Below are 12,100 nucleotides of genomic sequence, written 5' to 3'. Positions count from 1 at the left end.
TTTTTATCAGACTCCTACAGAGATATTGTAATAAACAAAAACAAAAAAAAAATTAATAGGTTATTTCTGTCCAGAGATATTGTAAGTAACAAAAACAAAAAACAAACAATCTTGATTCTTGATTCTATCTATCTATCTATGTATCTATCTATCTATCTATCTATCTATCTATCTATCTATCTATCTATCATAAAATAAATAGCCAATATTACTGGGGTCTGCCTCTGGGGATTTGTTTTTGTGGGTGGGGGATTTAACACCCCCCACCCCCACCCCTTTCCCCCTCTCTTTCCCCCTCTCTTTCCCTCTGGATTTAGTCCATTGTTGTGAACCTTCCCTTCAGAGTGCTGTTGTTTCCCACTGCCAGTGAGACGCTTGCTCTGCCCCAGAGTGTAAGCAGTGAGTTGCCAGATAGAGACTCTTCGGTTCTTCAAGTTTTAAACTCACCTAAACTGTGTGGAGCAAACCATTCTACAGGAACCCAAGAGAGAGAGAGAGAGGGAGCTGAACCCCACTCCACTGTCATTACTCGCAAATCACATTATTCATGTGAAAAAAAGACAGAGGGACGCTAGTGTGTTTGGTATTGATTGCTTTCCTTAACACAATCTAAGAGATGGGGTTTTCTTATATTTTGAGAAGAAAAGGTGACACGGTCTAAATCCTCCGTGTTGTTCATTTCTGTGGATATATAGCGGTTCTTGGACTCGGGAGCGCTTACGAGCACAGCGCGAGACACGGAGAAGCTCATCAAAGAAAAGCAGCACTGGACTTTGAATCTGAAGATTAGTAGTCTTCTTGTGTGCTATCAGCCTATTGGTTTTATTTTTGATGGATTTACCAGCTTAACTCAGACTTTCCCAAAAGTTGCTTATTGGATTTCCAATGATAAATAATTCTGACACGGTGAGGGGAAAAAAGGACACATGAGTGTCTCGAGGGCCACCAAGATCCGAGGGCACTAAGAATTCCGAACCTATTCGGACCGAGCAAAGGGCACACGAAAATAGGTAAAATTATTGTTTGCATATGGTAAAACTGGGGTCAGATTAGTAGTATGAATATAATTTTATTGGTATTTATTAAATAACCAGTTGCTTCAGATAAATTGAACTGAAAATTAAGTATTTTTAGGGACTTGCAGTGATTAGATTGTAAACTAAAAACTGTTTAGTTTGAACTTGTCTGCGCTTTATTTCTTTGCATTTGACGAATTTAATATGAAAACAGCACCATATAATTTTATTCGTGAAATACAAATTCTTGTTGATTAATCTAGTTCAAATCTAATTTCCGTTCCTGTATATAGCCTATTTATCTCTGGTTCGGTTTAGGCTTACTTGCGCTCAGATCAGAATGTTTTTCATTAGCTATACCAAGTGCTTTCACACTTGTATATAGATTTATTTAGCTTAACCAAACTCTCACTTCAGTGTGAAATTCTCATATGTTTTGAAAGCACATGTGTCTCCTCATACCTGGAGAGTTTGACGTTTGGTCTTATTTATCTCTCATGCTGAGCAAAATAATTATTTTACAAACACATTTGGAGTGAGTAAATAAGTTGTAGTCTATTAAGTGTACACGAATTGTGTTTAAATATCTTAAATGTTTAAAAGTTCTAAAGTACTTAAATTTAATACCTCTGATATGTATTTTGATAAGTGGATGTTGCAATCATAGATGTACCGGATCCAATTCATGTGTTTATATAGAAACGACCCATTAAAAGCACGTTGTACAGGTCCCATTCATAAACAACTGTCCTTAACTGCTGCACATTCGTACCTGAGGGTTATTCATGTCCATGAGGGATGTAGACAATGTCCAACAATGATGTAGGTGTACAACAGGACATTCATTTTCAAATGTGGTTTTGTGGGAAGGGTAGGGATGTGCAATGCATTATGCATTTGTGTAATTTTAAAGGTTCACCTTTCACAATAGCTTCTAAGAATTGCAAAACAGCTCTGTTTTTTCTCTCAGGTTTGTGACTGCACTGAGGTTGCCAATGCCTGGAGTCAGCATTTGAAGCTGACTAGCTGTCTCCCACACTTACAAACATTACCTCAGCAAGATGTTGAGCATCTTTAAGGTTTTCATTACCATCTGCTTAACGGAACTAGTGTTTTCAAGGAGCATAACATCCGGGGAAATCCGGGCAAAAGGTATGGATTAAAATAAACTATTTTGTTTAAAATCCCTCAGATCCAAATCCATAATGCATCCAATCTGACACTCTGTAATGAATGGTTTGAATATATGATGAATATTCATTATATGATAAATGGAGCTGAGCTATAAAGAATTTAAGTCCAGGGGAAGTTGAAGAGGATGTAATCGTTTAGAGAGTAAAACAATCCCAGTATTTCCTTGAGCCATAAACAGTGCTACCTGATCCTGCCAAAGCCCCGAGGCTCGGAAGTGTAAATCTGTTTGGCCCAGTGCCAGTAACAGGGGATTGTGGGATGCTAGGAGGGGTGGGAAAGATGGGTCTCCTATTTAATTGTACAAACATTGTGCTGTCTATATTTTATACCTGCCAGGAAGATTTTATACCTGCCGTGTCCGATTATCTTCAAGAGCTATTAAGCCTTTTATAGTACTTTTTGTGTGTGTGTGAGTATGAATAACTAAATGTGTCACTGTGTGTGTGTGTGTGTGTGTGTGTGTGTGTGTGTGTGAAAAAGCCTCATGAATACAAATCAGAGGATTGTTTTAAATCACGGTATTAGCCATAAGCTTTATGTGGCATTTTATGTTGGGCTGTTGATATGCTTAGCCTGAGTGCACTGCTCTGAATTCAAGAGAATGAAGGGAACAGATGTAGACCCTTGTGAAGACTGGGGCAAAGTGTTTGTTAAAAGCATCTTTCTCTGAACACTTGTGAGCTACATTCAGTGCTAGGAAGGTGCTAAAGGTTGAAAAACCCTGTGGTGCAGCCCAACAATGTCCCACTAAGTTCCTGCCAGAAGAAATTAAAGTCATTTGACAACTGTTAGACTTTAATGGGCAGAGCCACCCAGACAAGTGAGAAATGCAGAGCTTAAAGAACAAGAAGAGGCAAAAATTACCTTGTTTAGGGGGAAGTCCAAATATGAGCATTTTATATAATCCCTTATTTTCAATTCATAAGTTGCACTAGTCTTTTGTGGATTCTAGATATTATATATTATAAGACGTTTATAAAATTCCAAACTTTCAAAAAGGAAAAGTAGTTTTCCAATAGTTCATTAGTAGTTTATGACACTTCAGGATTGCAACTCAACCTCTTATGATACCACTGAATCTAAAAATGTATAATGCATGAGCCTGAAAGCCTAGTTTTAGTGCACGCATGTGTTTGTGTGTTTTGTTTAGCTTGTCCTTTATTTTCCTGCTGACCATTCACACCCTCTTCAGGGTCAGATACTGGCCAGGCCCTAATTTTATTCAGTGAAGTTCATTAGTGTATTGGTGGAAGAATGTTATGCTTCAGTGCTGGAGGTGACATTGCTTGGTTAGGGGGCGTTCTTCACTCAAATGCTCAAAATCACATTCCCCTCCGGGCCACAAGGAACACCGTTGTGAAGTCAAAGTTGGGTCATTCTCAGCTGAGAATTGTGTTTCTTTTCTCTCTTTTGTTTGTGGCTTTGTTTGCCTGATTTGCTCCAACAGTGGTGATCTCTGTGAGAAAGGCTGTGGTTAGCAATTAGCGAGAAGTTATGTTAATTAGATGTGTTTATTAAATATGGTTTATACTACAGTCTAATTACAGTAGTAGTTGTTCAAAACCTCCTTTTCTCTGTCTGCCAGATATCCGAGTTTCTCGACCAATTCTTATTCCTGGATTTCCTGAGAATGCTACTGTGTTGGTTGGAGGACATGTGAAGCTGGTGTGTAAACTTCACAAACCAGTCTCAACGCGTCTCCAGTGGTTCAAGAAGGACAGCAATCACCTGGGGCCTGATGGATCACCACTTCTTACAGCGCTTACGGTGAGAAAGTGATTTAAAGATCCTTTATTATGCATATTTTCGGTCTTCAGGAAAGAGGGAGTAATGTTACATTTGTTTCCCCCGCAGCCTCTTCTTGAGAACCTCTCCAAAGTCAACATTCTTCCTTTAGTGAATGTCTCTGTGGAAGATGCTGGGGAGTATGTATGCAAGGCGGAAAACTCAGTTGGTCAAACTACTCGGTCTGCCTGGGTGAAAGTCTTATCAGGTAAGCCATATCATCCTATATCATCTGACCTTCTCATCATCAGGTCAGATCTTCCATCATTCTCTGACAGGTCAGCCATTAGCGTTATATTGACATGAAAATCAGATTTAGTATTAGTATTTAGGAAAACTGACCACTAGAGTTGAAAGGTCACATCTAAAGAGTAAACTTAAGTTTAGTGTGATAATGTTGCCATTAGTAACTTTATTTTTCATGTTTTGTCCTAGACGTTTCTGAGGAGCCAACTGAGGAGACATCAGAGCATCTACTCCTAGAGCTTGGAGATGTACTAAAACTCCGTTGTGATACAAACCGTCCTGGAACTGTCCAGTGGTTCAAGGGTGGTGTAAGGGTGCAACACAATGCTCGTATCCAGATAAGGGCAGCAGTCATGGAGATTGCTGACGTCACCTATGAAGATTCAGGAGTGTATCTGTGTGTGCTGCGTGGTACCAAAGAAGCTCTACGCAATTTCACTATCACAGTCACAGGTAGGTTCTGCCACATGTTGACCTTTCAGCAGATTTATATTCTTTATTAATTACTCTTCTTTTGAATGTTTGTGTAATAAGATGAACACTTACTGCTTCTTTGCAGATGCTGCAGGATCAGGAGATGACGATGAGGACAATGGCCTTGATGATGCTGGTCCTGAGACCGAAAATGACCAGGTCTACATCTCCAGAGGTTAGTGTTCATTGTAACTACAAATTCAGTTGCGTTCAGCTCCATTTCAGTTTTAGAGTGATAGCTTGAAATGAACAAATTTTTTTTTTACGTTTTAGCACCATATTGGACTCACACTCAAAGGATGGAGAAGAAGCTCTATGCAGTCCCAGCTGGAAACACTGTCAAATTCCGCTGCCCTGCCACAGGGAGCCCTCTACCCACCATTCGCTGGCTAAAGAATGGCAGAGAATTCAGAGGAGAGCACCGGATCGGAGGCATCAAGGTGGGTGATTGTTATTTTTGTCTATTGGACCAGGCAGGTTTTTGGTAGCTAGGCAGGTTTTTTTCTCAGCCCGTAAGGTTTCCGTAGGGGTTGCCTGCGGTTCCAGTGCACTTTAACAGGTAGAAGGTTGGAAAAACACGGGTTACTGGTTGCCTGGAATGCAGCAAAAATCTCAGAGTAAATATCAGTATTACCTCATGCTCACATGTTACCACTTTGTGTTTGTAGCTACGTCATCAGCACTGGAGCCTGGTCATGGAAAGTGTGGTTCCCTCAGACCGTGGGAACTACAGTTGTGTGCTGGAGAACAAGTATGGGTCCATCGCTCACACCTACCTCTTGGACGTGTTGGGTAAGAGGGCTTCTGCTTTCCTGCTTTAGACAGCCGCCTGGCTCCAAGTGGAGCCATCACAGGCTTGCCATGCTTAGCAAATGTCAGAGGAAATAAGCATCAAATCAGTGAGATCCTGTACCAGCAACTCAGTGGCGTCACATAGCAAGACAGGCACCTAATGCACCTCAGAGAGAGCCACAGGCCACACTTCTACACTACAGGCAAGAGGGTTCACTCGAGGCTGTACATGTCTATACAGATATTTAAGATCCAGACTGGAAGAGGCCAATAAATATCATCACAGCAGGAGAATGTGAGGTGGGGGCTGGCATCGGTTTGTATGGTACATTCCTGGAGGCTATGTGGGTTGAGGCGTCCAGACCAATTTTCTACCTGACCTGTGACAGACCTGTTTGTTAAGAGTCCGGCGTAGGGTCAACTGCTGTGTCCTAGCAGACAGGGGGAAAGAACAGAGAATAAAGGGCCCATCGACTTCAAAGCTCAAAACCCAACACATGGGCCTGGCTCTAAAAATCCCTTAATGGAACTAATTAGTGAGCGTTGATCAGCTTTGGAAGTGCCGCTTGTCTATTCCTGTGCCCTATCTTTCTTTAAATGCTCTTGAATGTCAACTTTTATAGGCAACATTATTTTGTAGAATGTTTTTGATAAAACTTTTGTTAAATATCTTTCAGGTATAGTTTAGAAAAGTACTAAGTCTTCCAATTTCTTCTTTCAGAACGCTCTCCACACAGGCCCATCCTTCAAGCTGGTTTACCCAAAAACACTACAGCTGTAGTGGGTGGAGATGCCCAGTTCCTGTGTAAAGTCTACAGTGATGCTCAGCCTCACATCCAGTGGCTAAAACACATAGAGATGAATGGCAGTCACTATGGGCCCGATGGCATTCCTTACGTGAAGATTGTGAAGGTACTTAGCAAGTCATCCATTATACTTTTCTAGAGGTAAAACAGATCATTGTGGAGTGATCAAGCATTAAAAATGTTGATTGTTTCTTCCAACTTCTCAGACTGGAAGCTTGAACATGTCTGAAGTTGAAGTCCTATATCTTACCAATATCACAATGGAGGATGCAGGAGAATACACCTGCTTGGCGGGAAACTCTATTGGTTTCTCTCATCAGTCTGCTTGGCTTACAGTCTTATCAGGTAGGTTTGTATAGACACATTGATGACACAAATCCTAAAAATGGCTTGAGAATCAGAGGTACAAGTAATGAAATCTTGTCAATCCCACAGAGGAGGATGTGGCCAAGGAGATGGACCTTATGGAGGCCAAGTACACTGACATCATCATCTATGCTTCTGGTTTCCTTGCACTGGTGATGGCCATTGTCATAGTGGTCCTCTGCCGAATGCAGGTTCATCCCAGTCAGGAGCCTTTTGATACTCTCCCAGTGCAGAAACTCTCCAAATTTCCTCTACGCAGACAGGTAAGATGACACTTCTGAACAAACCTCATGATATTTCCCCAAGAACGTGAACAACAGAGCATTCTGGATTCTAATCCTGTATGTTTTGGACCCTATCACAGTATTCAGTGGAGTCCAATTCTTCCGGAAAATCAAGTGCGTCATTGATGAGGGTGGCTCGTCTTTCCTCCAGTTGTTCCCCAATGCTGGCTGGAGTTATGGAGTTTGAACTACCTTATGACCCTGACTGGGAGTTTCCAAGAGAGAAGTATGCAGTACCAGCAGTACCATAGCTGTAAAAAATTCCTTTTATATGATGGTGAACTGAATATTTATTTGAATTCTTTTGTGCCAGTTTAACATTAGGTAAACCACTTGGAGAGGGCTGCTTTGGTCAAGTGGTAAGAGCAGAGGCTTATGGGATAAACAAAGATAATCAAGATCAAATGACAACTGTAGCTGTTAAAATGCTAAAAGGTATGTTTGTATTTACATGCATTGTATTAAAGGGCTGAGCATTTTTGAATCACAGTCTAAGAAGGAATTTTTGGTCATTTTCAGATGATGCAACTGATAAAGATCTGGCAGACCTCATCTCTGAGATGGAGCTAATGAAGGTGATGGACAAGCACAAGAACATCATAAATCTTCTTGGTGTTTGCACACAGGATGGTAAGTTAAACACTGTGGCATCTCATGGTTTTATGAACTTCATTTTGCCATTTGACTTCAATTCAATTTATATTTGTGGTTCAGGTCCACTTTATGTGCTGGTTGAATACGCATCTAAGGGTAGCCTACGGGAATATCTCAGAGCACGTCGACCTCCTGGCATGGACTACACTTTTGATGTGACCAAGGTTCCTGAAGAACAGCTCACCTTTAAAGACCTAGTTTCATGTGCCTACCAAGTCGCAAGGGGCATGGAGTACCTGGCCTCTAAAAGAGTAAGTTGGTCGCACGGCTCAATTAGCTTCATTTTGAAACCAGCCCCTCACATCTTATCAATACATGCCTTTGTATGACACGTGATGCCAAGCATTCCTTAGTGGAGTGGTGGTGTGTCGTGTTTACCGCTGTGTCCATCCTGTCTCTGTGGGCTTTGTCCTTTTTAGCACTGCCATAAATCTGTTAGCAAGCAGGCACTCGGACCCGCCTGTGCACTGGATTGTATTACTAGCTTTTTGTGGCCTGCTAAAAATGCAGTCGACTGAAACCCCTCCATTAAGGGCCACAAACCAGGGGCCATTTTCATCCTCTTTTTCAATCCTCAAATACCACTACTATTTCAAATGAAAACCAAAATAAACTTAATGACATGCATTTAGATCGGAAACCAGTTCTGTGTTGTTTTTCTGTTAAGTCCAAGTCTATTTAAAGTTAAGCTTGTTTAAACTTTTGAAAATGTTGCTCACTATATGTTGATTTATGCAGCATTTCTCATATAGACAGTAGTTTGTCATTTCTGCTGAGGTTTTATCTGGTTTCATCTGCGGGAACAAAACTCTAGCCTCACATGTGAACATGTTTATCTGCTTACCAGAAGCTGAAAAGTGTCGCCAAAACATTGTTTGGGCCATTTCAACTAAATAGAATTCTCTTTTTTTGCTCAACAGTGCATTCACAGAGATTTAGCAGCAAGGAATGTTCTTGTGACAGAGGACAATGTGATGAAAATCGCAGATTTTGGTTTGGCAAGAGGAGTACATCAGATTGATTACTACAAAAAAACCACTAATGTAAGTAACAATTCAATTCAAGACTTTCTTAGAACTGTAGCTAGATGTTTTTGCTCTTTTGACGACATCTCATTTGTAAGCAGGGCTGTATGAACCTTTATGTGCCATTTTAAATTAATGCTTTTAAAGACAGATGTGTCCATGCTGATTGACAGACAGCTTAACAGAAGATAATTAGGGAAAGGGGGGTGGGGATTAGTGAAGGATTGGGCAGTCATGTTTTTGTGGATCCAAAGGAAGTGGAGTGCTTTGGCTTGGTCTGTGTGGCAACTAACTGTCCCACTCACAGCCCTGTTGTTTCCAATTTCAGGGACGTCTGCCAGTGAAATGGATGGCACCAGAAGCCTTGTTTGACAGAGTCTACACACACCAGAGTGATGTGTAAGTCTGCCTAATCATTGCAGCTATGCCAAAGAATCAGCTGAGCAGGGTTCCCCCTGCCTGGAATGTCAGCCCGTTCAGATTAACCAGAATGCACCAGTACATTTTTAATCCTGATGGTGGATGTTTTTAATGACTAAAAAAATTGTCATAATGGCTAAAAAATGTTCTCAGCAAGAAAATTGAATTAGTACAGCTCAAGCTGATTACCCTACCCGGTGTGCTGACATTTTTGATCTCTTGCTTCCTCAGTTGGTCTTTTGGAGTTTTGATGTGGGAGATTTTCACTTTGGGAGGATCACCATACCCTGGGATACCAGTAGAGGAGCTTTTTAAGCTGCTGAAGGAAGGTCATCGAATGGACAAGCCTTCCAACTGCACCCATGAACTGTAAGCATCAATCCGTTCACCCAAAAATACGTTTAATGTCAGTCTTCAAGGTTATGTACTTATATTCAAATTGCTTTTATAGCTACATGAAGATGAGAGAGTGCTGGCATGCAGTACCAACACAAAGACCAACATTCAAACAGCTTGTGGAAGAGCTTGATAGGTTGCTGGTGACCATTTCAGATGAGGTAAACACCTATCTCTGCAAAAGTTTGAGTCCTATAATATTGTTTTATAGCCAAACCACTAAACCAGTTGTATTTTTACATTTTCAGTACCTGGACCTATCCACCCCTTTCGAACAGTATTCCCCATCTTGTGAGGACACCTCCAGCTCTTGCTCTTCAGACAATGATTCAGTGTTTACCCATGATGCTATGTCAACTGACCCATGCCTCATTGGCTACCACGACGTGCGCTCTCGGATGGACCTGAAGACAACTATGCGATAGTCCTTTTTGGCTGAGGGCACAAGCTTGTGGACATCAGATGTTGCTATGGAAACACTTGTATGAAATGCGGTACAAGGATTTTCACCTTTGTTGCTCTGCCTAAGAACATTATAACAGTGCATGGCACTATGCAATTTGGTGATTGGTAGTTTTTACAGAGAAACAGGACTGAGTCTGGTCATGAGCTTTTTTGTTTAAAGTTTTTATTGAATTGGTGCTGCTGTATGTAGAAAGCTACATTGGAGCAGCGTTTTCAAACCAGATTTTTTTTAAAAAAAAGAGAACATTTATTTTGATATAAAAGCTGATAGCATTGATAAATATAAATATCTCTCTATATAAAATTATTAAAAAAAAATATTTAAAGAACTATCTTAAATCTCAGGATCTTGCATGTTAAAAATTGCTGTATTGGCAGCAAAGTGCCTGATTTTTGATTTCCTGTGAATATCTTAAAATATTTTATGTACATATCATTACAGAAGACAATTACATTTTATAAATTATTCTAAATGATTTAAAGTGAAGGTGTTACTTAGGTTAAGAAATTATGTAAATCTGTTCTGAAGCTATCCCTGAATGATTCTTCATTTCATAGACACATTTACAATAGCTATTGTTCGCTGCTCGTACCATTGTACACTGTCAAGGCTAAATCTCTGAGCACTCAACTTCCTGTTGTTCTGTTCATTTCATGCCTAACCGTTTGGTAAGCATAGATTGTCGTGGTCTTCTCCCCAGCCATACATCCCATTTAAACTGAGACATCGCGGGGACCAGCAACGCTTCCATTGTCAGTACTGTACAGAAGAAATGGACTCAACTGAATGTGCAATGCCTTGATATTGACTGATTTCAAATGGTGAATCTTCCATTGTTTGGCTGTAACCTTTAAACCACCCCAGTTTGTTTGCAGGGTCAAGGCATAGGCCTAAGTGGACAATGGTCTCATGCAGATGTAATGTGTGTGACTGCTGGCTAGGGTGATTGGGGGGCTGTCTAAGGCCTGTGTGCAAATGAGAAAGCCCCTTATTATGCTAATGGCTCCAGCTGCCCATCTTTATCCTGCACTATCTTTTAATATACAAATGCTAATGCTGGTCTTTCAAAACAAATTCAGCAATGTCCTTCAGGGAATGCAAAGCCTCATCCCACAAGCTGATAAGAAGCCAATGGCTTTTTTCAAGTTAATTTACCCTGTACTTTACATTCTCAGCCAGAGACGCTCCTACAGATCCCTTTGGGCACACTCTGGGACAATTGGTGCGCATACTCAAAATAAGTATGCAAGTTGATTTCTCCAATGTGAGCAAAACTGTTCAGTTCGATTTATTACCAGAGCTCAGTCTTCTTTTTTGGCAGCTACAGTGATGTATGACCTCTAAATAAGAAACAAACACTTAAAGCAGTCCATGACACCAACAGAATTGTAAGAGCACATTCTTTGCGTACGAAAAAAAAAACAAGAATTATAAACCACATGACATTCCATTTGTGTATTGCTCATTGCAACAATCAAACATCGTTATTATAAATTTCCCCTCAAGAGAGTTATTTTAGAAATATTTAATTTATTTGTTTATTGTTTGTTTTATATTAAATAAAGTATAATTTTAAATACTGAGCCATATTGTTGTTGTGAATGTGAGCAAATCACAGAAAAAGTTTGAATTTTAGATCAAGCATTTTTTTTTTATTTAACTAGGTCATTATTTGTTCCATGGACATCAGATCAACACCCTCTTTTGTGATATTGTAAATTATTTGTAATTCGCCTGGTTAGTCAGGCAGATTGATTTACTGATCACACCTCAGTGTCACCCTCTAGATGTCTAGACACATGTCTGATGCGTCACTGGCTTATCTCACATGAGTAACAAACCATTATGAGACAAGGGGGACAACTATCACTACAGTCCATATGTGTCTGTCTCTCCATGGAGACAATCTCAGCCAGCTGGTCTTGGTTAAATAAGAGTTTGTCCACCGTGGGCTGGGCGTCTCTCATCTTTGCATGTCATGCATCTTTAGCCAAAGGGCAAAGGCCCAAACCTACCAAATGTCATGGGCTACGTCAAGCTCTGGCTTCCTACTTCATTTTTTCATAATATAGGGTGACCAGATGTCTATGACTTCTGTGGACAGTCCTCATTTTTGTCAGCTGGAGCTGTTCTTGGAAATGTCCCTGCCAAAATACATCAGAATTGTCCTTGTTTT

At 40.5% G+C, this 12,100-nt stretch overlaps 1 protein-coding gene across 1 annotated transcript; it reads left to right on the top strand.

Annotated features, from left to right (window-relative positions):
• Positions 1 to 327: 327 nt before the first annotated feature.
• LOC109086707 (fibroblast growth factor receptor 4) lies at positions 328 to 11,507 on the top strand. The gene is made up of 20 exons (XM_042711088.1): positions 328 to 1,010; positions 1,987 to 2,168; positions 3,796 to 3,977; positions 4,065 to 4,203; positions 4,431 to 4,694; positions 4,801 to 4,890; positions 4,989 to 5,155; positions 5,384 to 5,507; positions 6,229 to 6,419; positions 6,520 to 6,658; positions 6,749 to 6,942; positions 7,044 to 7,189; positions 7,277 to 7,398; positions 7,483 to 7,593; positions 7,678 to 7,868; positions 8,538 to 8,660; positions 8,971 to 9,041; positions 9,294 to 9,431; positions 9,514 to 9,619; positions 9,707 to 11,507. The coding sequence occupies exons 2-20, from the start codon at positions 2,078 to 2,080 to the stop codon at positions 9,881 to 9,883; spliced, it is 2,766 nt and encodes a 921-aa protein (XP_042567022.1). The 5' UTR covers positions 328 to 1,010; positions 1,987 to 2,077; the 3' UTR covers positions 9,884 to 11,507.
• Positions 11,508 to 12,100: the final 593 nt, after the last annotated feature.

The sequence above is a fragment of the Cyprinus carpio genome, chromosome A21 (assembly GCF_018340385.1).
Source record: "Cyprinus carpio isolate SPL01 chromosome A21, ASM1834038v1, whole genome shotgun sequence".
Classification (NCBI taxonomy): domain Eukaryota; kingdom Metazoa; phylum Chordata; class Actinopteri; order Cypriniformes; family Cyprinidae; genus Cyprinus; species Cyprinus carpio.
The sequence above is the reverse complement of the archived record's forward strand: the minus strand, read 5'-3'. Positions and strand labels throughout refer to the sequence as shown.

Bases quoted from the DNA above. Each gene is read 5' to 3' on its own strand.
- LOC109086707 (XM_042711088.1), top strand. From the start codon at position 2,078: ATGTTGAGCATCTTTAAGGTTTTCATTACCATCTGCTTAACGGAACTA. The intron at 5,156-5,383 runs GTGGGTGATTGT...TTGTGTTTGTAG, and splicing joins ACCGGATCGGAGGCATCAAG to CTACGTCATCAGCACTGGAG. The intron at 6,943-7,043 runs GTAAGATGACAC...ACCCTATCACAG, and splicing joins AATTTCCTCTACGCAGACAG to TATTCAGTGGAGTCCAATTC.